Raw genomic sequence first — 27,134 nt, 5'->3', positions numbered from 1 at the left:
TATGAGTGGGTCGCAATAACCGTTAAATAACGTTCACGTTTAGCTTGATTTGACTGGTTTACTGCTAAATTGCTATGTGTAGCCGTTCTTTTATAACAATAGGCTTTATATAATTCGTTTTGTTATTCAGTAATAGGTAGACAAAAAGGTTTAAAATGTGTTGCTGTGGGTTTTGGACGAGTTTAAGCGGGTTTCAGATTCAGTGGGCTGCTATTGCTAGCTTGACGAGGTTGGAGAGGAAGTGGAGTTTGGCTTACGTTGAGAGCAAAGTGGGCAGAGCCGCTGAAGAATATCAGCTCAGGGAGAGGCAGAGAGGAGGACACGCACAAACAGAGGAGCAAGGCGTCGAGGACGGAGAGGAGAAAGAGCGGGACGATGCGGCCGAAAGACCCACCAAATCGACGAAAATCGCCACAAAATACGCCACTGACCTCGGCAGATGACGGGGGATAGTCACGGCCTTGGAAATGGGTAAGAACTTACGAGTAATCATACATTAATAGCTGTAAAATACGAACCAGTGGTGGAGGGCAATATGGTGGAAAGAACGACAGTTAGACGCAGTGTTGTAAAAATGGCCATGGTGTGTTGTCAGCGAACAATAAAGAAAACGGTCTAAAGAGTATAAATTGCTCATAATATTGTATTAGAAGGTGGAATTTGCATGTTTGCTAAACCATGTTTCGAGTTAACTTCGTTCATATTTGGACAAGCACATTTGTGCTCGACCTGTTTGGAGTTATTTCAACCTACGCATTTAAAATTTGCTTTGTCCTTGAAAGGGCAAATGCCCTTGTCTGAATTTGTTTGACAAAAACAACAAAAATAAGCAAATGTTTCGTTTTTTAAATGCTGTATCGAGACCGAGTGACATCAACATAACAAGCTTCAGTGTAATTTTGTTAATTTTTTACTATATTCGTTTTTTGAGGGGTTTCCTCGAATTGTAAATTGAAAAAAAATATTTAAAAGTTCGACAATTTCACACACTATCCTACCACAGAGTGTGTCAATGTAGTCTCTGACAAGATTTAAGTAAGCGTTAGATGTTTAATACTTATTATTCAATAATTGATTAAATAAATTGTGAGAAGTTATAAAAATGCTCAAAAATATGTTTATTGCCCACAATTCTTCCATTATAGACATTACACATAAGCTACACTTGATTTGTTTGTCAAAAAAGGCTCTATATGTTAAAAAAGCTTAGGTATACTTCGAAATACAAAATAGGGTGTTGGCTTTTAACCCTTTCAGGTACTGAATGGAGAAGTAATTTAAATATTTACATTAATTTTGCTTTTCCATGTAACATTAAACCTGCAAGACATGTAAAGGAGATTTTTCTGCAAGAAAGCATCAACACAAGTATGTGAATTTGAAGAAACACAAAATACTGTATTAAAATTATGTAAAGAAATAAAATCATCTTAAAATATCACAGTCTCCTGGACGAGGTGTGGATTTATCCATATGTGAAGACAAATACTACCTATAATAAAACAAGATGATATACAATCTTTTCTAAACTATATTTGTATCTTAAACTATATATTGTTAAATCCAAAGGATTAGTACCACACTGCACAAAACAAAATGTCCTCTCTAAGCTATTCTCAGTAGGATCTTACTGTTAAGGACTTTTTTTTTTTTTTTTTATGAACCACCAATAGAAGCAAATACGTAGCATTTTCCCGACAAAATATGCACCCATTTCTTTATGATTTTCTTAATATGTTAATTAGATTTGAAACACTTAAAAAAATAACATTTAAAAGATCTTTAAAATAAACAGCCTATGTATGTTTGGTTTTGTTAACGTTGACCACAAGTCTTAATAATCACGTTTTGTATTCTATAGGGATTCCCCTTGATGTTTCTCGTCAAAGAAGAAAGGAGATCACCTGACGCAAGCAAAATGGTATGTTATTTTTAACCAGTCCAGGCTGCAGTTTCAGTGTTGTTCGCAGTCTTAGTAGCGTCTTTGTCTTTACTGCCACATACACGTAGCCAGTAGGGTGTGCTGTCGTCACATTTCCTGTCTGAGCTTTGATTTTCCTATTTTAAAGGGTTGCCATTTAGCCACCATGGAGTCGTGAATTGATGGATGTGGCTGATGCGCACTGCAATGTGGATTTGTAAGTATAATTTCTTAGATAGATTAATTATCTGTGGAAGATTCCTTGCATGTAATCTGTGCATTGAACTCTTCAAATCTGTCAATTCTCATTAAGTTTTTGCTGAGCACACAAACTGAATAAACAGAACAGGTAACAGTGCATTTTTCCGCTTTTACTCAAACGTCATTATTAGGAGACATGCATAATCTAATTTCCCATGTAGTTTTCCGTTCATTACAAAAGTTTGTTTTTGACTAAAATCCCTGACAGACCTGCCTGAAATTAAGAAACTGTTCTGCCCCCTAGTGATGTAGTGACAATGTAAACATCCATTACAAATAATGGCAAAAGGATCAGTAACGGAAAGTCGGAATGACATGTCATGATCCCTTTGAGTAATTTTTCCTTGACTTAAAAAAATATATAGTCAGGTGTAAATTAAATTAATATGAATTTTAGATTAGATAAACCTTTAAGTGGTTTTGAAATTTCATTAAAATAAACTTTTAACAACCTAGGATACTGCTGAAATGTGATTTAAAATCACAAGATGCAACCAATAGTTGTCTTCGGTGCCTGACTTTGTGCATTGGCATCTTTTCTTGTATATGAAAGTGATGACAGGATTAATTATTCATTTTTAACCTTAACACAACTAAACAATTCATAATGGATCCCTTCACACAATTGTAGTATACATTAAGTCGTTTACCAAAAAAAAGATTCAGACCCGTCCTCTGTTCGTGATGGACATCTAACTAGCTAGCTAACCTGTAACATACGATCTTTACAATTATTCTTGTAAGTCGTAACCTTGTCCCGTGTAAGAAAATCAATCAAATTACACTCAAATCAGTTTTAATGCAATGAACAAGACAATAAATGAATTTAGTAGGTGTGCGATCCCAAAGGATGTGTCAGATCGTGTTTAATTTCCATTTGCTGTAAAGAGACTGGCTTTGCGAAGTAGTTGTAGTACAGCATCGTCCATCGCTCTTAATACACCCCCGCCTGAAGTTGGTGTGTCATGTGGGGTAATTGGTTGCATTTTGTAAACAAGTACTTTGGACCGCTTTATCATTTTACTACTTAGGCTTTGGTGTTATATCTCAACTGTAGAGTTGTATTCAAAATAAAGAGTTGAACTAAAGCTCCTAATACATCTTAGTTGGCACAGATAATGTTAAAAACATAGACCTAGAGTCGCACTATGTACATTTTGTACGCATGATGCTGCATCTGTCAGTAGTTTGAAAACCTTTGCAAACAATCCAAATTTGATTACTTTTGACTTTGCTCCTCTTAGACTTAGGGTTTGAAAATTTTTAGATCTTGTCTAAGTAGTGGTATTTTGCAAGATTAATTGGTAAAGCACTATAGGCTAATTTGGCCATACAGCATTCTAGAAATGCAAATTTAATCATGATCTGTAGAGGGCATCATGACAGCAGTCTTGTTCATTATTTCTTCATGCCACTGCTTTTGATCTGTAACACATGAAAAAAGTTCTCAGAGGCCAGGGTTAGAGGCCAGAGGTCAGCCAATGAAAGTCAAGAGTATGATCACTGCCTGCCTCTATTGGCAGCTGTCATATTATTTGTTGGCAAAAGAATGTTGTTAGAATAAATATTAGAAAAGTCTTTGTTAAATTCAGACATGCACCAATATGGGATGTCTGGAACAATAACGGTAAACAACATACCTACTCTTTGTGATCAATATGTATACCTAATAATGTAACCATTTTGCATCTTCAAAACATTTACACTACTTCACAGTTCACGTGTAATGAATAAGAGAGAATCAAAATTTGTATTTTAAATGGAGCAATGCATATCTTCCATAGACACTACTTAACCAAGTCAGTCTAAACACAGAAAAGCTTACTTTTTGGCTGCCCTCTTCAAATGTGTTTTGTATCTGTAGAAGCAGACTCCATATAACAAAGAGCCTACAGTTAGAAATCCCCCCAAAAAGAACATAAAGGCAGAACCATACATTTAGCAATATAAAATGTTTAATTTGGTTATATGACAACTCTGAGATGTATTAGTTTACCAAGAGCAAAGAAATGCTCCACACACCCCAGTTTCAACCCTACACATGATGACGTGTGTTTTGGTTACATCTGCACATTAGTGGGTGGGGGAAAAAAACAGAACAGCATCTGTACTAGTGTGTTAGTTCCAAAACCCCTCACATGGCTTGAGATTATAATCAGGTGCAGTTATTGTTGTAATAAGACATGTAATCAGTTGCAATAATTCGTCAAATCCCATCAGTGAAACAATAATAAGAATAAATAATAGTAACAGGAACATTCTTGTTTGTTGTGTTTGGCCTTACATACATAGTAAACCCAGTTGATTTAACTTGTAGAACAGTTAGCTGACAATACGTTCTGTTAGTAACAGTGATTGGGAATATTGAAGTAATGATGTCAAATATGAGAAGTAGCGTGTTAATCACATTTTAGGGTTCTATTACTAATGGAGAAATTTGGTTCCCAATAGACAAAAAAAAAACAAAAAACTTGAAAAACTTTCACTGGTATCCAAATATTTAATGAAACAGACATGAAAGCTAGATTTAGGCTTAACCTATTTGTTTCAATCAGTTTGAGCGTAGGCTGTGTATAGAATGTGTATAAAATGTAATCTGTTGATCATTAGTTATTACTGTGCAGGTCAGAGAAAATTGTGTTAACACATTCATCAAATTCAAATGGTTGTTTGCTGGTAGTTTTTGTCAATCATTTTAGTCTGCTGCAATTTACAGTTAAAATCAGAAGACCGAAAGAGTCAAACAAGTTAAAAGGGTCAAACAAATTGAGTGGTTGACTTGTTTTCAATTTCTGTTTGTGTCTGATATACTGTATGATATCATTCATTGCTCTCCTTATCTCTTCCACAGCACAGACATGGACTGGTGTGAAGATCTTCATATTTTGAAAAAAGAAGACAGCTCTGTAAGTTTTTTTTCATGTTTGACCAGATTATTTAAACAAAATGTGATGAACTGAAGATTTTATTTTGAGAGATTGTTCCCTTTAATCCATTCAGTTTTTTAGAGGTTGAGTACTCCTCACCTCTATTTTAAGCAGACCGCCCACATTTACATTGATGCCATTCACTTTGAGTTCTTAAGGCTAGCAAAAGACAGATGTTAGCAGGTAGAGTGCATAAACAAAGGCACTGTTTAAAGGGCAGCTGGTAAATGTAACTAGATGGTAGTGCATGCGCAAGAATTTTCATCATTTGCATACATTCATTATCGATAAATTAAGATGTATTTACAGTGGTTTTTTGTGGACATTGGCAGTATTGCCTCATACAGCCACATTTCTTCAAGAAGTTGCTATATTCTCCATTTTTGCTAAATTCTCCGATATGTTTTTGGCCTTAAAGTTGAAAACATGATAAAACATGACCAATACCATGGCACATTTTATTTTATTTCACTGTGGTATGTCAACACTTCAAAGAGCTATGAGGGACTTTTTTTTCTGATTTTGAACAGTGGATGTATGAAAATTAGCAATGTTTGAACGGTTGCTTTCATAGTTATTGGATGCTATTGTGTTTTCCATCTGTTGTTCTGTCATGCCTTGGCTTTGGTGACTGGTAATGTTTTTGTCAAACCAGGAAATTTATCTTAATTTACACTTCAGCAGTGTGTGCTCATATTTCAGTGTTATGTTGTTTTGATCATAATTAGTTTAAACATCATGGTTTTTGCGTAATCAAGTTTTACGCATAACACATGGAGTGACTTAGGCTAACTTCTTACTCGTCATACCCCTGGTGGTCAGTCGTTGAGCTTTTGTTGTGAGTTGTTGGAGCATTTACTCAACTCAGACTTCATTCTGCTGATAACTTCGAATCGACCAAACAACATAGCAATTGAGTGGCCTACAAACATTTGACAGAACTTACATTGCTAGTATAGCTTGTTGCATCTCCCACTGTATAACCTAATGCTAACAATTCCCATGTGGGAGCTTTTATCAAATCTATTTCATGTGATTCATTAAAAGTTGTATTGTATGTCTTATTGGTATTTTCAATAGTCAAAGTCAAAGTTTGGCTGTATGACAGTATTTCATCAGCTTTGATCCTAAAAAGAACAAGTTATGAAGCTTGATTATAATCTTGTCCCAATCTGTAGTATGTGTTCCACATATCAAGTCGATATGCTGGATTCTAGCTACAATTTATGGGAATAGCGGTTTTGTTAGCGTTTTTAATACTTTTTTTAAACAATAGTGTATTCTTACAAATGCTCGTATTTCAGAATGACACATGCACTTGCGCAGTGCTAGCTAACGCAACTGAAAGCTAGCCACGTATGTTACTTATCTGTATTAATTGTAGTCTAGTTTAGCATGCCTTCTTTAAGTGCTGGACAGTGAATCATTACTCATTTCAGTTGCACTGTGGGCTTACAACTTTTCCTTCTTTTTTTATCCTATCAAGACCCCATTCAACTGGATATTGCTGAAGTGGAGACAGCGTTGTTTAACGTGAAGATGGCAAGTGATTTGGCAGTTAGCCAAATTTTGACAAGATGAAACCTTTTTTCTGACTGGATTTTTCACACTTGGATTTTTATTTTTATTTTTTTACGACAACATGGACACTGGAACACCGTTGCTGGCTGTATAGTGGACTCGTTGAAAAATTACACTGTTGTTTTTGGGAAACACAAAATCAGCCTTTGTACATTTGATATTCAAATGTTGTTTTTAAATAAAGTGTATGTCCTCGTATTTTTTTCCTGACTTTGTTTCATTAGCTGATTTAACCTGGAAATTACAAATGGATACTTGGCGCAATGTTTTGTTAACGTTGAAGTCTTGCAGTTCAGCAGTTGGTTTTAATATCAGTTAATCTATACAACAAATCAGTTTCGTTTGCACTGACTTTGTCCCACTAATCATCAAGGTTTGCCAATATAATTTATAAGCTAGCGGAAGTGCTTAAGCTCCGAACTGGGTTGACGAGTTTGCTAAAGTAGTGCTGTCATATTCTAATTTCCTATAAATGAAATTAGCACCTCGATTGATAAGATAAAAGGGTTAATGGTCGATTAACCTACGCCTTTTGTGCTTCTATTAGTCCCATTAAATCCTAACTTCATCAATTAAAAACAGTTGAAGAAAACACTTGTTTGGGAAGACAGCATTATAAATAGTTAAAAGGGGATTTGGTCTGAACAGAAATGGTTTCCAAGGGCTCTCTAAAATGGCTCCTGGTTGTCCTCCTTCCTGTCTGAGCAGGAAGTGATGCAATTGGTGCAAAAAATTATATTCTTTCACAGCCTCTCAGTATTCTTTCTACCTAAATGAAGTAGGAAGAAAGGTGTCACTTTTCAAGGCTTGTGTTATATGGGCTGAAAGTATATGTGAGTTTATATAAAAGCGAAATTTAAACATAATAAAAGGGGAGGGACTTAAACATCACCTGAGTGTGGGGTAAATGGAAATAACGTCAATCAAAGGCAAAGCTTTCAGAGCTAGGAAGGAGCTCTAGATGGCGGCTGAGCCTTAGGAAGGGTGCCATGGGCTTTCGTCAGACCGTTTTTCTTGCCTGTTTTTCGGCTGAGACCGCTTCTTTTTGATCATAAGTTATGGCTCTGGTCATACGATCGGTGTTTTAACGGGAATTTAGGCGTTTTGTGTGGTTTTTGGACTGTTTATTCGAGCCGTTGGAGCCGTCTGTGCTGAGGGAGTGCTTGTCGTTGTTTTCCATACTGGGCTCTGGCAGCCATGGCGCGCCTCCATTTTTAGTGTGCTGCTGCTGCTCGCCTCTGTCGCTCTGAGTCTATGACAGTAGATGAAGACCGTGAAGGCCTACAACGTTTTTCAAACAAGACTCCTCTTTTTCTAATTTATTACTAAGTTATTATTTTTAGTTTGTCATTTTTTACTCGAGTCGGATAATTATTTAAACTCTGTGATACAGCGAACGTGAATCTAATAGTCCGTTTATAGGCTACCACCTTTCTCCACATTGAATTGGTATGTTTACATTGTGTAGTGCCTAAATTACTGATTTTCTCACGCTTAAATCTTATTTTTCCAAACCTTCATCTGATGACGCAGTTACAATTAATTGCATGCGGCTTGATCCGTGGACTATATTGAAAGACATACGTTGGATATTTACCTTATTGTAACAGCACCTGTCATTGTTCTTTGCTATATTTAAATAAGCGATAAATAATGATCCTCAAATCTTTCGATTTATTGACTTTTACTTTTCTCGTGTCGCACCGCCTTGGATTGAACTGCCACCTGAGCAAAGGCAATCTTGTGGGACTTGTATGATAGTTCATGCTTCCTCCAACTTTTTGACAGTAAATACCTGGACAAAAGATCATCCTATCACAAAAAGATTTTCAGGATACTACGATGATGAAGACTAAAAGCAAAAAACAAGAGGATGAAGGTTCGACTCAAAGCAATGCATCAAGGTATGATCCATATACTTCTTTTTACCCTTTTCATATCTGGTTTGATTGTTTACCTTGTCAAGCATGGTTGATCACCTGTGTATACATTGGCGACGTGGTTTTGATGAAGTGCACCAGTGTCATGAATGACCTTGCTATTGTTTAATAGCCACACCCTGATTTTTCCTACCATTTCTTACACTCAATACCGAGGTTTCAGGCCTGTGTTAAGAGATCATTGCCCACAAGATGTATGTGCTAGACCCAAGGAAAACTTATTTGTCCTGTATTATGTTGCAGATGATTTGTCACAAACGTCTCCTATCGCTATAATGTAATGTGACCTTGTCTTACTAGTTGGTACTGCAATGCACCATTTTTATCAACGTTGTTGTTTGGTTTTTATTTATTTCAGAAACAATGTATTGCTTTGGTGTTACATATGGTCAGAAACATATCCAGTCTTTTGGATGAGTTATATGTAACATACTCTGTAGTATTTTTTTTTTTAGTTGTTAAACCTGAAATATATTTGCCATGTAGCTACAGTTTTTATTTTCTACCTGAAGGCCTACTTTTTTAATCTGAATCTGTACTTTAAAGTTTTGAACAAGTTATACAGTTTTATGAAATTCAAGTTTTCTCATGCTTAGTTATTTCTGCTCATTAAAAGCCCTAATTCCTAATAATGTTAATGAATTGTTAATGATTTTGTCTTACTTTAGATAAATGGAAAAACCTAAAACAACTACACTCTGCATTTGTTATGAAGTTATGTCAGTGTCTACATGACAATGTTACATAATTTTAACCCACAGCTTTATATATTTTATTTCAGGAGAGGGTTATTTTTACTTTTGGTTTTATGGGCCTTATGTGAATGGACAGTTTCAATTTAAACATTTGTCTACTTACTTTCACTTTGCAGGCAATATATTTTATCCATTGATGGCCTCAATCACATATGTTTATGTATATGTCTTTTTAAAGTATCATTTAAGTTAGAAAGGCATCTTTTGCCTTTGTTAATATTTAGCCATGTGAAGATGAATGTGTAAATTGAAGTGTCTGTTTTTAACATTTCTGATGCCTGTAAATACTTTTGCTAAACAATGTTATTTTCTTTTTAAATCTGGGTATTTTCTATTATTGTATTATTTGTCAGGTAGATTATACTTAAAGGCCTGTGGCCAAGAGTCACTTTTAATATGGTGACATTTGTTTTTACAGTATTGTCTGCTTATTCTTAAGATGGTGAATATTTGCACGTGTGTGTATTTATCATCGTCAGGTATCTTAATCTTACATCAAAAGCAGTGGAAACCTCATTCTACTTTGATCAATAAAGATGTTTTGAAAAACTAATATCATATCATTTGCATGTTGTCAGGAATGCAGAAACCACACAAGAGGCCAGCATTTATTTAATAAAATTCACTATATCAATACCAGCTTCAATTCTTAGATCTGCTGCCATTTTGTCCCAACAAATTAAGCTGCCTGAACCCAATAGACTGTTGTGTTTTTAGCTAAAGACACAGAGAAGTTTGGATGCTAAAAACAGGTCATAACCCTCAAAGCATATTACTGACTGTACACTGCAGCAGGTTACATCACACTTGTAGTTTTTTTGTGTGTGTGATCTTGTGGCAGCCATTTTAGTATTTGAGCTGTGAGTGAAATATTCCCCTCTTCTTGTCAGCAGGCCAACTTTGTCACTCTGACCTATGAGCATTGTGGGCATGCAGAGCAGCAAGCGAGCAACAGAAAATCTGTCGACTTTGCACAACATAATGTCTAACTGAAGCACTGTGTGCATGTTCTCCTTAGTCTCAAAATGGCCCTTGCTTTGCCTGCCCAGCTTTGCTCACTTATCTGTATTTAAAACTCTGCTACATGGAGGAGGAACAGGAAGCGTTTAGACAGTGGAAAGCCTGAACACTGCACTGCCATAGGCTACATTTCCACCTAGCAACACATCAGCCAATAGGAATTGGAGATTATATCCGCGTCCCGCCCATTTATGACCTCACTTAAAGCGGAAGGAGCCATGCACTTCCGAGTTTGGTCATTGAAGCTGCACAAGGGACATGCTGTGAAATCTATTAACAGAGTTGTGTCACTATTGTGTCATCAGTTACAATGTAATTATTTAATTTATGTCCCCTTTCAATATGATTTACATAGTTGAATAAATGGCAGACTATAGAAATGCTTCTTATTAACACATTTAACATGACAAATGTAAATCCTCTCAAACTTTTAAAAAGAGTGTTCTTCTTAAAAAACAGCCACTAGAGAAATGAAGGCTGTTTGCAAATCTTAATCTTTGAAAGGCACAAACACACTTTCATTTGATTTTTAGCCATGTGAGGCTTTGTTTGCAGAGATTTATTCTGAATGGGTACAGTGCCCCCATGTGTCCAAGGTACAAGCTACTGCAGGCATGCCAAGCAAGATATTTTATCCATTGATGGCCCTTATTACATAAATTCACTGTCATCTTAAAGAAAGTTTGTATACAAAACGGATACATTGGATACAGAAGTTACTCTATCAGGATATACCTTTTGAGATGAACAATTTCCTTTTCAAGGGGTTTTGAAACATTTGAAGGTCGTTGTTTGCAGTGACACGGAGTCATATGATATTTGTCTTGAATAAATTACATGTAATGCCAGTGGTTACTTACAAGGAGGTCGTTACATCAAAAGGGGAACCAAGAAGCCACAGGATGATTTTCAAAGGATAAAAAGCACTTCTGTCTCACAAAGTTATGTTTATTTTTTTGACATTTCTTCAATATTTAGCCTTTTAGAAATTCTGATTTTCAACTCTTCATTCCTCTATAAATCCTCCAAATGAAAATATCTGAGAAGAAATCACAATTTTGTTAATAAAAAAACAATAAACATTGCTTCATTTTAAGGGATCACAAGCTAAAAAGGTTTAGGAATCAGTGGTCTGATCACTGGATGCATTATTTCATATATTAACCTTTAGATTACACCTTTAGACTATGAAAAGTGGGAGTTATGACACTATTTAAATCTTTTTATTTTTCATAGAATAAATTATGTTTATTGTAGTATTTTCCTTTTATATTACTGCTATACATAAGTTAATGTATGTAACCACTCCAAGAGGTGATGCCTTAACTTGCTATTGCAGCTCTAAGAGTGGGTGTGTGAACGATCAGGCGTTTCAAAATGACTGTAAGAGGATTTGTGTGCCTCTAGAAAGAATGAGATTATTATAAGACTTCCTCATGCCATCAAGCTCTTCCTGTTCCCTAGTGACAGTTACAATTTTTAGACATTTTTAAGTTGCCGCCTTTATGGCCTGAACTCACATCTCACAATGTTGTTGCTGAGTGTACAGAAATATAGAAGCAATAGCTCAGCAAATGCACTGCAACATGGAAAGAATGAACATGTTCTTGTTCCTGTAGCAATTCAGCGTCAGAAGAATCCAACCGCTCTGCGTCGGAGTCGGGGAGTCAGTCAGAGAGCGAGCATGGCAGTGAGAGGAGGAGGAGATCCCACAACTCCGAGTCAAACAGCTCCTCAGAGTCAGAGAGTCACTCAGAGTCAGAGAGCGAGTCTGCAGAGTCCAAATCACAGCAAACGACAGCAGAGGTCAAAGACAAGCCAGTTAGAAAGAAGGAACGTCTGGCAGATGTGAAGAAGGTAAAGGCCACTGAACTTTAGAGAGGCACCGAGGTTTTCTGTGCTGATGTACTATTTCTGAAGCAGATTTAAGGTTCCTGTCCTCTAATGATGATGATTGAGTTAACTTTGTGTAATCAGACTAAACCTTATTATGAAGGCTTAACTTGCAGGGTGTTAATAGTTGCTTCCTGAGTTATGCAAGGTTTACTTAAGCCATCCTGTCTTTTTTTAATGTGTTAGACTGCGTCCCAATTCCTTACTACACACTAATTCTAGGCAGGCTCTATGTATGTAGCGTTTTCACAAAATTAAGTATATCAAAACAGAAGTTATGCATAATAAGATGCTTGATTTTTGTTTTTTATGTACACAATTGTCCTGCAATGCAATGCAGAAAGGAAAAGGTGCTTCTCAACTGTAAGAAAAGAAAATAATAATGATGGTGAGACAGCTACAGAATAATTTAGGAAAACAAAAAGTATTAAATCTTTATAAAAACATTTGCTTTCTGGCTGTGAAATGTATTTGGCTTTAAAAAGTTACAGTTTGAAGTCAGTTGGTGCACATATTGTATCAGTTACTGTTAGAACAAAGTACACTGTAAAGTATGTTGTTAGTATGTAGTATTAAATTTGTATAGTGATGCAGAAAGTCGGTAGCTATCTGACAGCAGCTGTCGTTTGATTACAGATGTGGGAAGAACATCCAGATGTGTATGGGGTCAGGAGGTCAAATCGCAGCAGACAAGAGCCGGCTCGATTAAACATAGGAGCTGGGGTAAGCAGATAATTAATGACAGTTTAAATTAGATGGCTCAAACAAGAATAGTAAAACAATATAGACACATTCAGTATACTGCAGTGGTTTGAAAGACAAGGCACTGCTGCCATCTAGTGGATATTATGTAGAAGTGTCATTATCACCTTTCACTCAGGGAAGAAGCTCCTCCTGAAAGGTGTATCTGCTGTGCAACTATATTTACAGGGTAGCAGCGACTCTGAGAGTGAAAGTCCTAAGAGGAAAACATCACGATCTAAAAAGAAGGAGTAAGTATCAAAGTTGTGAACATTTTTGTGATTTGTATTATTATTATTATTATTATTTTATTGCTGTTATGTCACTTATTATTTATTCGAGAGTACAGCATCATATTCTTTTAAATCTTTTTGAATGATGCCATGTTGAGACACTGAACTCATACAATAGATAATAGAAAGGATGTGACCCATACGATACTTTCTCACAGTTCATGTCTGTTTGTGTCATTGGGCCTCATTCACAAACAGTGTGTACACACAAATCTGTGCTTAAACGGTGTGTACAAACATTTTAAACGCAAATCAGGGACTTATCAATATGTTCTTACCTGAATTTATTCTTAGTCTGCGAACAAATCTAAACTGCCTTAGACCATGTGTATGCACAAATCATTAACGTCCCACAGTCTTGAAAAACAATATAGTCAATATTTATCCAATGTAAACAATATATAAGAACCACAGTTTAAGAAATAATTGGACCTAAAGATATAACATTTAAAATTGTGAAATTGTTGTTAATACACAATTTATTTACTAATTATAAAATGAATAAGTAAGACCTTATCATCTATAAATCATCATCATAAATGGAATTAAATTATTAATATATTAAAATTGTCCTGTTCCCACTTTTAGATGACAATGGCTTATATATCAGTATTTCCATATTGGAATGTGAGACTGTTTAATTTCTCCATCAGATTTGGCTGTGATTTATACTGCTGGTTAACCAGCAGCCTGTTCAGTGTCCTCACAGCCTGACAGGGAGGGGCGGTATACTTTCACTACATCAAGGCCTGTTGTGGACAGAGACAAAACACGACCTGGTACAGCAGTAGAAATTTATTTAGATCAACTCCACAGATCTACACATTTACCAACTTTTTACCAACAGACCTACTGTGTGGTAGTGGTGCAACAGGTATGCAGGCTGTATACAGGATTCACAATCAGGCTCCAAACAGTTGTGCTAATGACATGTTTATCAGCCAAGTCTGCCTTTTCTGGCTTCTACTTCTGAAACTATTGTTTACATTTCACTACATTTTAACCATCACAGCCCTCTTTGCAATGAGTGACAGCTCTCTCCACTGGCGCACCGCTCCAACAGAGCTTTCCTTATATAGAGAAATGGTGTGGTAGTATGCTAATTACCTATAGTGGGCACGCACCTGTCAATTTAGAATGATTGAACATAAGCACGATGGGAAGAATATAATTGGCCCGTGGGTGCATCATGAATCTGACGGTAATATTGCGTGTGCACTTATTTTATGCGCAAAGTAAGAACATTTCTACGTACATATTGGTGAATGAGGCCCATTGTGTTGCCAGTCTGTGTTCATATTGTGATTCTTATCATTTATACTTAATTTTAAATGGGTATCTGTTTGCTCCAAATGGGCTCAGTTAGTTTCAGCCAGCCAGGTGATGTTATGCATTTACATCAAATTTGATCAGTCAGATCAGCGGCTTATCCATGATCAAATTGGGTTGTGTTCAACACCCTATGGCCAGTATGTCATGAAAATTGAAAAAAAAAAAAAAGGTAAAATAGTGGTGATGGGCCTTGAGGGTGAACTTGTGGCATTTCTTTGTTGTAAGAAATATCTGGAAAGATGATGACTCAAATGATGATGAAGAGGAGGAGGAGGAGGAGGAGGAGGAGGAGGATTCCGACAGTGCAGACAGTGAGCAGGAAGAGAAAAAAGTTAGATCCAGACGACTTCCTGCTAGAAGGTAAGAGTGTAGCGAGGCCTGGCCATCAGACAGCTACCCACTGGTCATCTCAAGTTCATTCCATATTGTGTGATCAGTGCATATTTATCATTTACTTTGGTTTATGTATATATCTGAATGTTGCAGCCAGATGTTCTTAAGTCTAAAAATTCAGTCAAATAATAAAACATGATACAAATATTTTTCAAATTGTTAAAAAAAAAAAAAAAAACTGTCTACACTGGCCGTCAGCTGCAGTCAGGCGATTTAGGTTTGTGAAGATGAAGCAGGAGTTTGGATCATTATCTCTAAGCGGTCTGCCTGTTTCTCGGCTTAACTTAATGTTTTACAGACCTCAGACCAAATCATCAACAGGCAAAAAACAACTGTCTCAAAAAGGAAGGAAGTCCAGGAAACAGGACTCATCTGCCGAGGACGATGACGACGACGACAACGACGACGAGGATGACGAGGATGAGGAAGACACTCCAAAGAGACAGACTCGAAGAAGGGGAGCAACAAAAGTCAAAAGGTGCATTTCTGAACCTTTCATTTTTTTTCTTCATGGAGATTTTTGGCACATTTACTTCACGGTTATTACTGAGACAGTGTTGTGTAATTACTCAAATAGTATTTTAAAATGTTTCATGTACATATCTCATATTGATTGATTACATGGATCCACTTGACCTCTATCTGTTGTCTTTCTGTTGTGTCGCAGTTATAAAGAAGACCAACATGACTTTGAAACAGACTCTGATGACCTGATTGAAATGACGGGTGACGCGGGCGAGGAGCAGCAGGACGACGACAGTGAGACCATAGAGAAAGTGATGGACGCCAGGATAGGCAAAAAAGGAGGTGATGCATTTTAATTTGTCCCTCGCCATTGAGAATAATATACCTTTTACCACAGTTAGTAATGAAATGTACAAGGTCTAAAATGTGATTTTATTTATTTGCTGTTCAAGCCACGGGGGCTTCCACAACTGTCTATTCTATGGAGGAAAATGGGGACCCATGTGAAGGCTTCGACCCCGAGAACGAGGAGGGGGAGGCTCAGTATCTGATCAAGTGGAAGGGCTGGTCTTACATCCACATCACATGGGAGAGCATGGACTCTCTGACACAGCAAAAGGTCAAGGGACTCAAGAAACTGGACAATTTCAAAAAGAAGAATGACGAGCTCAATTCATGGTGAAAATCTTTACTTTTAGATTCAGGTTTTATTTACAACTGCACTTTTTTTTTTTTTTTTGAAGAATTTTCAAAGTTTATCATATCCGTGTTTGTAGGTTGAGGAGGGCGTCCCCTGAGGATGTTGAATTTCATAACTGCCAACAGGAGCTCACTGTTGACTTGAACAAGCAGTTCCAGATTGTGGAGCGTATCATCGGTAAGAGCTTTTCTAGTAACGCTGCAGATTTTAGCTTAATATGTGTAACGGCTTATTTAATATATCCTGAAATTAATTCCATCATCAACAGCAACAAAAACAGGAAAGACACCAGGATCCTCTGACTTCCCCTGTAAGTCCCGTTTCTAAATTTTTAAATTACTGCAACATCCTGTTATGGGTTTTTTTTTGGTTTTTTAATGGTCGTCTGTTCTTGTACATTTTTCACAAATGTCTACAAATTTGTCTGTTTTTAAAACTTGCAGCTCATAGTCACAAGACACCATCCTCCAATGAGCCTGAGTATCTATGCAAGTGGATGGGCTTACCTTATTCAGAATGCAGCTGGGAAGATGGGGCGCTGGTTAGAAAGAAGTTTCAGCACTGCATAGACAGCTTCACAAACCGGAACTCCAGCAAAACCGTCCCCTCTAAAGACTGCAAGGTGAGAGTCAAACCAGAATGAACTCACACGCTCAAATCTCGCTGATTTGAAACAAAAAAATGAAACAAAACTCGATTTGTTGCTTATAATTAAAGAAATTTGTTTTTGTACTATGATCTCAGGTGTTAAAGCAAAGGCCAAGATTTGTTCCGCTGAAGAAACAACCATCATATATTGGAGATGAGACCCTACAGCTGAGAGATTATCAGCTGGCTGGGTTGAACTGGTTGGCTCACTCGTGGTGCAGGTACTGTGCAATTAAATATATTACTTTGTGTGGTTTAAGTCACTTCATTTAAAAAGAACTTGTTAAAAAAAAAAAAGAAGAGCTGTGTAAGAAAAGTATCCTCTTCCTTCTCCTCAGGTGCAATAGTGTTATCCTCGCTGATGAAATGGGACTGGGAAAGACCATCCAGACCATCTCCTTCCTGTCTTACCTGTTCCATCAGCATCAACTCTATGGACCCTTCTTACTGGTGGTGCCTCTGTCCACACTCACTTCCTGGCAGAGGGAGTTTGACACCTGGGCGCCAAATATGAATGTAGTGGTCTACCTCGGTGACGTCATGAGCAGGAAAACAGTAGGTTTTATTAATCTGCAGGGTTTTTTTTGTATATTGATGACCTGAGGGTATCTCCAGAGTTGGTTAGATAAACTTGTATCATTGCTTCTGTTTTGAATAGATCCGTGACTACGAGTGGGTGAACCATCAAACGAAAAGAATCCGTTTTAATGCACTATTAACCACTTATGAAATTCTACTTAAAGACAAGGTAGGTGCAGTGGTCTGTGTATTTTTACCACACAGTATTTGTGTGCATGAAGAGAATCAATCACTTACAGTGTCTTAATATTTTACTCTAGGGGGTGCTTGGGAACATCAACTGGGCATTCCTGGGTGTTGATGAGGCTCACAGGTTGAAGAATGACGACTCCCTGCTGTATAAAACATTAATGGAGTTCAGGTCTAACCACAGACTCCTCATTACTGGCACTCCACTGCAGAACTCCCTCAAAGAGCTCTGGTCACTGCTGCACTTCCTCATGCCTGACAAGTGCGTACTAGTTTAGACTATTAGAGAAAAAAAAAAGCAGTGGAAAAGTTATCAGTTTGAATTCCAGGGAAGGATGAGTGACGTTTGTTATCTCTGTTGTGCTCACCAGGTTTGTTTCCTGGGAGGATTTTGAAGATGAGCATGGGAAAGGGAGGGAGAACGGTTATCAGAGTCTTCACAAAGTCCTTGAGCCGTTCCTTCTCCGACGTGTCAAGAAAGATGTGGAAAAATCCCTGCCTGCCAAGGTGGAGCAGATCCTCCGTGTAGACATGTCCGCACAGCAGAAACAATTTTACAAGTATGACTTTATTTCTGTCTTTTGTTACCTTTTTATTGTACCTGCCTTAATTTCTGTCCTTTGTAACCTTTTTATTGTATCTGTCTTTCACAATTACAGCTTGTATAACTATTAAATATACAGTAGCTGCATTTTTCCTCTCCATTAACTTAATTTGTTCCTGAATATTTCCAGGTGGATTTTAACAAGGAATTACAAAGCTCTTTCCAAAGGCTCCCGGGGCAGCTCCGCTGGCTTCCTGAACATTGTTATGGAGCTTAAAAAGTGCTGCAATCATAGTTTCCTCATTAAACAGCCTGAGGATGGAGAGACTGAAACACCACAGGAACACCTGCAGGTATGTTTCCCTATGAACCCTCTTTAGCTCTGAGCATCACCTCAGGATAATCTGTTCTACAATAGAAACTAGTTGACTTAACATAGAAGAAAACACGACAGTCCCAACAGTGGGCTCAGTGCTACTTAATTTTTCCTGAATCTCAGTCTTCACATTGTAATTTTGTATGTCAGAGTCTAGTGCGGGGCAGCGGGAAGCTGGTGCTGATGGACAAGCTGCTGACCAGGCTCAGAGAAAGAGGCAACAGAGTCCTGATCTTCTCCCAGATGGTCAGGATGTTGGACATTCTGGCTGAATACCTCTCCAAGAGACGCTATCCATTCCAGGTCAGATTTGCACAATTTTGAGTTGAATTCAGATTTCACTCAGGACTCGCATGTAAAACATTACACCGTCAGCGCAACATTTATTTCCACTGTGTTTGGCTTGTAGTCAATCTGAGCAATTCCACAGTTTGCATCAGCATCTAAAAATCAAAGTTCCACCTGATACAAGTTTGTAGTTGTTTCAGAGTAAACATCTCCATGAGATGTACACAATTTCCTGCTTAATAAGTTACTTTATTATAGATCAAAAGGACAAAGGTCTGGTGCACTTCTGCAAAAAGGAAGTATTTGATGGAATTTTAAAACTGAGAAATTGCGTTTTGTATTATAATTTCCTGAAAGATATTCATTGTTGACCGTATAATCACCATAAAAATTCACAGTTAATACTAATTATGTTTCCCTAGGGCTCCACTATCGATTTTTCTAAAAAGTTGAACCAGCTGCATCACCATTATCTCCAGAAATTGACTCTAGACTGACAGTTTATGAGGACATACTGAAGTTTTTGACTGTTGTATTTATTGGTGTTTATACTGAAGGGGATTTTGGAGTTGTTAGAGGGGTGTTTTGACTCAGATGAGGATCAGATGTCAGTGTTGTTGAACACATACTCCGCCAGGCTGAGAGTTCATGTGGTTATTTATATCAACAAGCTATTTTCTGCTGAAGACCAGCATGACTCCTGCAAGTCACTCAACTCGGGTTTTTTTTTTGCTGACTTAGACTTTGAAGATTGTTGTGATCAATCTGAGCATGCAGACGCCGCACAATGGCTTGTAAAGCTGGATGATGATTAGTATAGCAGACAGCAGGCCAGGAAATCTTCAGAGGTTAAATATCTCTCTTTGCCTCTGTCCTCTTTAGCGGTTGGACGGTTCCATAAAGGGAGAAATCCGAAAGCAAGCACTTGACCACTTTAATGCAGAAGGCTCAGAGGTATGTATACCAAAGGCTTTACACCACTAACTGATTGTCACAGAGATTTTAAGTCTGAAATTTTGATTTGGCACTAAATATCTGTTCAAACCGCAGAAAATAAAATATTTCAGTGAAAAAACTAAATGTCAAATGCACGTTTTTGATTGTTAGGATATCACAGTCTGTGCAAAATTTCATTAGAATGATTTTTTTAACATTCACACATGATGTTTTTTGGACATATTTATTTGAGAGCAGTAGCAGGTGAAGCATATATGATGCGTGTAACTGCAGTGACTCAGTTTATTATCTCCATTTTTTTTCTTAGCATGAGATCTGTATTGATGGTTTTATCTGTTTTCTAGGACTTCTGCTTTCTGTTGTCCACAAGAGCTGGAGGTTTAGGGATAAACTTGGCCTCAGCAGATACTGTAGTCATCTTTGACTCTGACTGGAACCCTCAAAATGATCTGCAGGCACAAGCCAGAGCTCACAGGATCGGCCAAAAGAAACAGGTAAACTATGATGACTTTAACTATAAATTTGCAGGATAATTTGTAAGATTGGTAAATAAATAAGAAAAACATATCCATGCTTTCCCCTCATAGGTGAATATATATCGACTGGTCACCAAAGGAACAGTGGAGGAAGACATCATTGAGAGGGCAAAGAAGAAGATGGTTTTGGACCATCTTGTCATTCAGAGAATGGACACCACCGGTCGAACTGTGCTAGACAGCAACTCAGGAAACACAAAGTAAGAAATTTAGTTACTGGATTTTGCTGATTGTTCCTTGAGATACCGAATCCCTCTGTATGTTCAACATTGCTGCATTGTCTTACAGTTCAAACCCGTTTAACAAAGAAGAACTGACAGCTATCCTCAAGTTTGGTGCAGAAGAGCTCTTTAAAGAGGCAGAAGGAGAGGAGTCTGAACCACAGGTATTACAATGACTCCATTATCTTCTGTGCATTGAGAACTTTTATGTTGCATGTTTAAACCAGAATGTCTTTGTTTCTGTAGGAGATGGACATCGATGAGATCCTGAGGTTGGCTGAAACAAGAGAAAGTGACCAGGGCTCAAGTGCCACAGATGAACTTCTATCTCAGTTTAAGGTACCTTCAAGTTTTTATTGTTTTGTATTGTTTCATTACAGTACAGTATCTAAAGATCTACTTTCAGCCCCTGTCAAGCATCCAGCTTTCTTTCAACTTCTCAGTCTTTCCTTTGTTTCTCCTTTGCATATTGCTGCAGGTGGCTAATTTCTCTACCATGGAAGAAAGCACTCCAGATTTTGAGGAGAAGCCCATACGGGACTGGGATGATATCATCCCTGAGGAGCAGCGACGCAAAATTGAGGAGGAGGAGAAGCAGCGGGAAATGGACATCTTCATGCTGCCCAGAAGCAGGAGCTCAAACAAGCGGGTAAGAAGAGAATTCCAGACTTATTTGGCTAAAAGAAATCCTGTTTTCCATTTGCCAGTGCTGATTGCTTTTGGATTATACGTTACAATGGACTTTTGCATTTAAGCAATCTCTCAGCTTTTGAATCAGGCCTATTAGATTTCTAAAAGTGCGACTCCTGTGTCTTTCAGGCTCAGGCCAACGACAGTGACAGTGATGTGGGCTCCAAGCTGAAGCACCGCTCATCAGGCTCTGAGAGCGAGACTGACGACAGTGACGATGACAAGAAGCCAAAGAAGAGAGGCAGACCTCGAGCCCGCAAAAACAACGTGGAGGGTTTCACTGATGCAGAGATCCGCAGGTAAATTATTTCAAAGTTTTTTGTCTGCTTTGATTTGTTGGAGTCCTTTCAGGAGCACAATTAAAAATGTATTCATAATCATATTATTAACAGGTTCATTAAGGCATACAAGAAATTTGGATCTCCACTTGAAAGGTAAGCACACTGTTAAATCATATCAATAAATAAATTGATCATTTGATTGCTAAACAAGGAGCAGTTAAGTTGTTTCAGCTTCTTTTCTATCACTTCTGAGAAACCACGCAATAAAGTGCTCTTTTCTATTGGCAGGTTAGAAGCCATTGCCCGAGACTCTGAGCTGGTGGACAAGTCAATAGCAGACCTGAAGAGACTTGGTGAACTGATACACACTAGCTGTGTAGCTGCAGTGCAGGAGCATGAGGAACACCTAAAAGAGAACCCAGTTGAAGGTAGGTCGGTTGTAGCTGTGTAGGGATCTTGAAATATGCAGCGTTTTCTAAAACTGAAAATGACACATGTTATTATTTCAGCCAAAGGTCCTGGGAAACGGCGAGGAATTAACATCAAGATCTCAGGAGTGCAAGTCAACGCCAAGTCCATCATACAGCACGAGGAGGAGTTTGAGCCTCTGCACAAAGTCGTGCCCTCCAACCCTGCAGAGAGGGATAAGTAAGCTACCACTGCAAATTGAAGAAGGAGCACAGGCCTTTGTGTTATGTTTAAGAGAAGATGTTCAGCAGAGTGCTTCCGTGCTGCAGATTAAATTTGACGTTGATCTGTTTCCCACAGGTTTAAGCTGACATGCAGGGTCAAGGTAGCCCACTTTGATGTTGACTGGGATCTGCAGGATGACATTCAGCTTTTACTTGGCATCTATGAACACGGCTTCAGCAACTGGGATCTGATCAAGACGGATCCTGACCTTAAGCTGGCTGAAAAGGCAAATATCTTTCTACCTTTAGCACTGAGTGGTCATAGTTTTTCCATGACGAGGAATAAAAAAAAATATAAACACAAGCGCACACTCATCTTGAATTCTTACTGTTATTGTAAGCATTTAGACTACACCTGGCTTGTCGGGGTAATATAAAAGCTTTGAAAAAGACATTTACAAGTCAAAATACAGTTAGATTTTTCACCATAATCGGCACCTCTTAAAAATGGTGTACTGGAATATGAATGAAGCAGTCTAACATTTACGTACCTCTGCACAGATTCTGCCAGATGATCCAAGCAAGAAGCCTCAAGCTAAGCAGTTGCAGGCAAGAGCTGAGTATCTTCTCAAGCTGCTGAAAAAAGAACAAGACAGCACAGACTTGTCCAAAACAGGAGAGGAGGTATGCAGATATTAATCACTGAGTAACTCATCCACACTGTTCTGATCTCCACCAAGAGATCCACCACCCACACACCAAGTTCATCCAAGTTTCTTTCTCTAAAGGTCAAAGTGAGAAAGAGAAAGCCTCGGGTGAAAAAGGACAAGATTCTCAAGGATGATCAGGGCAATGACATCTCCTCCCCCCGCCTGTCGGACAACCCGTCTGAGGAGGGCGAGGTCAAGGTTAGCCAACAGAAACACTGAAACATGCCATATATACTGTAGGTATAGGCTCAATTATGCTTCTCTACTGAGGTTGTCTTGCGCCTACATGTACATGTGATGGTTCTGTAGGTACAGTATATGCAGGGTCCCATTGTAGCTGATGTGGTCCTCCTAAAAATATGACCGCAGTGTCATGAGTGTTTGTTGTCATGGAGGATAACAAAGAGGATATCAAACAAAGGAAGAGAAATTTGCTATCGTCTATTGTTACCAAGAACTTTTTTCTTAGTAACAATTGACTCTTTATATTTTGTAATCTATCAAAGCCATTGCTGCATTGTATAACAAAGTAAAATGTCAAAATATAGACACAGTTACTTCAGGTAAATCAGATGTCGGCAACTACAGAGTAACCACTACAACACCTCGACGCAGAAGTATAATTCAGCCATAGAAGAAGCAAGAAGCCACAGTCTTTGTGTTCTTGTGTTTGACCTGCTGTTGTGTCTCGTGTTTGAGCAGGATGATGGAACAGAGAAGTCCCCTGCCAAAAAGAGACAAAAGAAAAAGGATAACAAAGAGAACAAAGAAAAACAGGGAACTCCAAAAAAAGAAAAGGAAGGGGACAAAGAAAAGAAGGGTACCAAGCCCAGAAAAGAAAAGGTATTTCAATAAAGCGTTTGTTACCTTAACGTGTGTGCTTTGCTCAAACTGTTTCAAATTCATTTCTTTTTTCACTGCACTTCTATTATTTGGTATACTGCACATCATAGTGATGTCTTGTGTTTCTTTTTTTTTTCTTCCAGCCTAAAGGAGCCAAAGGGAAGAAGACTCAAGGCCCAGTTCACATTACAGCTGGGTCCGAACCTGTTCCCATCGAAGGAAAGGAGGATGATGAACTAGACCAGGAGACATTCAGTATTGTGAGTTTCTTGTTCAATAATGTTTTCCTAGGGTCTGGTGTGAATGTGAGGACCATGCAGTCCAACAAGCAGTGCTTATAATAATTAATATATAATATAATATACTATAATATAATATAATAATATACATTTTGTGCATGTGTCTAGTGTAAGGAGCGCATGAGGCCAGTAAAAAAGGCCCTGAAGCAGCTGGATAAACCAGACGAAGGCCTGTCTGACCAGGAGCAGCTCCAGCACACACGCACATGCCTACTGAAGATTGGAGACCGGATCACAGAGTGCCTTAAAGCCTACAGCGACCCCGAACATGTCAAAACATGGCGACGGTAAGATGATTATACATGACCTTTGTTGAAGTAATAATGAAGCTAAGCTGTTAAACTCTGCTAATGATTATTTTGTGCCTTTTTTGGCAGAAACCTCTGGATTTTTGTGTCTAAGTTTACAGAGTTTGGTGCAAGGAAGCTTCACAAGCTTTACAAAATGGCACAGAAGAAACGATCACATGAGGAAGAGGCAAGTTGCTCGTGTCTCAAATTTAACACTCGAGTGTTAGGGCGCGAATGTTATGTCTCTACCAACACTGAAATTGATCTGTGACATTTGCAGAAGGAGCATAAGAAGAAGGAGGACCCTGCAGGGAGAGGAAAACCTTTCAGACCAGAGCCCTCTGGTTCCAGTCGAGACTCCACAGGGACTCAGCCATCCTCTAAATCTGCATCTCACTCGACTCAGTCGGGACCCCATGGACACCACAGAGAATCCTACAACGTGGCTAACAAACGGCACTTTGGCAATGATGGTACGTGTGGACACCATAAATAAAATCATACATGATATAGACATAGAAATTATACATCATTTAATATCATCTTGTATATATTTGATTACAGATAGGGGAGACTGGCAGAGGGATCGTAAATACAGTTACCCTGGTAACAGCAACATGTCATGGCAGGGAGACAGGCATCATCAGTACGACCAGCATCGCTACAAGGATCACTACGGTGATCGACGTCCACACGGAGACTCCTATCGCAGCTCAGGCAGTTACCGCAACAACAGCTCCCCTCGAAAAAGGCCATACGATCAGTACAGCAATGACCGGGACCACAGGGGTCATCGACCCTATTACGACAGGTGAGTCGATCAAACCCGCTCATATGTTTTGGTGTAGTTGTTTTAAAATGTGAGCCTTTAAAACTTATGTGAGTGATATTTCAGGCATCCAGACCCCAAAAGAAGACGTCCTGATGAATTCCGTCCCAACTACCACCAGGGAAGAGAAGGCCCTCTTCAGGACTTCAGGAGGATGCCAGAGCACAGGCCAACAGGCCCACCAGGGCCAGAGCACTACAGCAGGCCCTTCCATCCCGACAAACCTTCTCCTCTGTTGGACCCTCGTTCCCCACCGGCTCAGAAGTCTCCCCAGGACTCCCGCTCACCACTGGAGCGGCCTGCAGAGCCGAACGCCGCCGCAGACCCAAACTGGAACAACAGGAAAACATAAAGTCTGCCAGGGCTGGCTAAGAAACTGATCTGGGTGTTTTGTCCAGGGTCAAAGCCACATGCTGCTGATGGACAAGTCTGGACTCGCCAATCATAAGCTCACAGTTGGAAAGGGAATCAACATGTACCCTCTTTTCCAGCAAAACCAAACTATTTTGCTCCTTTTTTTTCCCCCCACAGTGACTGACTGTGAATGATTTGTGCCCTGAAGGAAGAAGTTTGTTTCCTCCTGTCATCTTTATGATGAAAAAAACTAAAACGAGCATCTTTATTTAAATGAATTGACTCGATCAGTCAATCATGATAAGACTAAGTGGAATGCTTATGGATTCTTAGTCCCATGGACTATTATCTAAGGAAGATTTAGGATACATGAACTGATGATGACTGATCTCAATCCTAAAAGTGCCTGAAGGTTTTGGCCTTTCTTGAATGGTAAATGTATGGGATTATTCCCAAAGGAACCATGACATGGACATTATGTTTTGTGTTTAGCTTTAAGTCATGCAAATGATGTCATTAGAAGATTTCAATACAAAAGAATGTGTAATGTGTTATCATCTGCACCTTCAAAATGTTCATCTTGAACATGTAGCTGAACCGAATCATGGAGCATCACCATGTGGGTTAAAATGGTGGCACAATGGGACGGCCCAAGCCTAAATTTGAATGATTTATCAAGCCAGTAAGTTCCCTCTTCATACGTAACAGAAGTTTAAAAAGGTTTTAACAAATTCATATTTCTCATGTGTACAGATAATCATTATTTCTGTAATTGTGTAGCTATAAAAATCATTGCAAATCCTCTTGCTTTGTTCACTATAACCACTTTCCTATTAGTAGACCCAATGAAATGGAAGCTTTGTAAAGCAGTATTTATTGCAACATGTGCAAAGGCTCATAACACTATGACTTAGAACAATCCTTTATTTTTGCCTTTCAGTATTATGTTGGTTAAAAACGGTACTTCAGTGTAGATTAATTCACCCATTTTCCACCTATAACTACTCAATTATCTCTGAATACTACATGATTAAAACATTTCTTTCCTAATGTATGGTTTGGCAATATTTTTCATATTGACAGACAGTCGTGCTGTTGCTGGTAGGTTCTTAAAAAGGTTGTCTGGAAATTGCTGAAGACATTGCATTATGTTTATTACCTTTTGTCACTCTTCCTGTGCCAAATCTGGCCCTGCTCTGGCCCTCATTTGTTTGTTATGCCTCTCCATTTGTGCCTTATTTATGTGTGTATTATCATACTGTATATTGGTTCATGGACAGTACTGGGGCAAGCAGGATGTAGTATTAAACAGTCACATTTTAAGGAAATTGCTCTGAATGACTGAAGGGTGAAGGGACCATGTATCTTGGTAATCGTTGTGCGGTTCTGTGTTTTCCGACAGAGTTAATGATTTGAGGGAAAATATAAATATAAAGAAATCTTGTGTGTTTTGTCCAGGGCACTTAGCCAAACCTGTTACAGTGAACAGCCAGCACCTCTTTCTTCCACATCAAGCAAGCTACAGTTCCTGTATCATATGTTCTTTAAGAAAGTCTAAATAATTTATATTTGTGACAAAACCACTCTTCATGAGAAATGTGCTGTACATATGTTTGGACATATGTAATAAACTTTGTTACACAATG

At 38.4% G+C, this 27,134-nt stretch overlaps 1 protein-coding gene across 2 annotated transcripts; it reads left to right on the top strand.

Moving 5' to 3' along the window:
• Nucleotides 1–203: 203 nt before the first annotated feature.
• Nucleotides 204–27,134, top strand: chd2 (chromodomain helicase DNA binding protein 2). Of its 2 annotated transcripts, XM_044356256.1 has the most exons (42): nt 204–471; nt 1,862–1,921; nt 2,070–2,138; nt 5,034–5,088; nt 6,596–8,594; nt 12,025–12,262; nt 12,935–13,021; nt 13,229–13,290; nt 14,890–15,024; nt 15,356–15,535; nt 15,725–15,864; nt 15,975–16,200; nt 16,299–16,399; nt 16,491–16,532; nt 16,666–16,844; nt 16,967–17,091; nt 17,209–17,425; nt 17,529–17,618; nt 17,710–17,900; nt 18,010–18,198; nt 18,373–18,535; nt 18,709–18,861; nt 19,729–19,800; nt 20,148–20,297; nt 20,391–20,539; nt 20,628–20,724; nt 20,807–20,899; nt 21,039–21,209; nt 21,380–21,549; nt 21,643–21,684; nt 21,820–21,959; nt 22,041–22,179; nt 22,300–22,450; nt 22,725–22,847; nt 22,952–23,071; nt 23,576–23,716; nt 23,860–23,976; nt 24,124–24,302; nt 24,393–24,492; nt 24,586–24,778; nt 24,870–25,116; nt 25,201–27,134. In XM_044356256.1, exons 5-42 carry the CDS (start codon nt 8,533–8,535, stop codon nt 25,484–25,486), a joined length of 5,460 nt encoding a protein of 1,819 aa, XP_044212191.1. In that variant the 5' UTR covers nt 204–471; nt 1,862–1,921; nt 2,070–2,138; nt 5,034–5,088; nt 6,596–8,532; the 3' UTR covers nt 25,487–27,134. The 2 variants fall into 2 exon arrangements, with proteins under 2 accessions (XP_044212191.1, XP_044212192.1); XM_044356257.1 differs by lacking the exon at nt 14,890–15,024 and having other exon boundaries at nt 206–471.

Source organism: Thunnus albacares, chromosome 7 (assembly GCF_914725855.1).
Source record: "Thunnus albacares chromosome 7, fThuAlb1.1, whole genome shotgun sequence".
Lineage (NCBI taxonomy): Eukaryota > Metazoa > Chordata > Actinopteri > Scombriformes > Scombridae > Thunnus > Thunnus albacares.
This window is presented reverse-complemented; position numbering and strand designations above follow the sequence as displayed.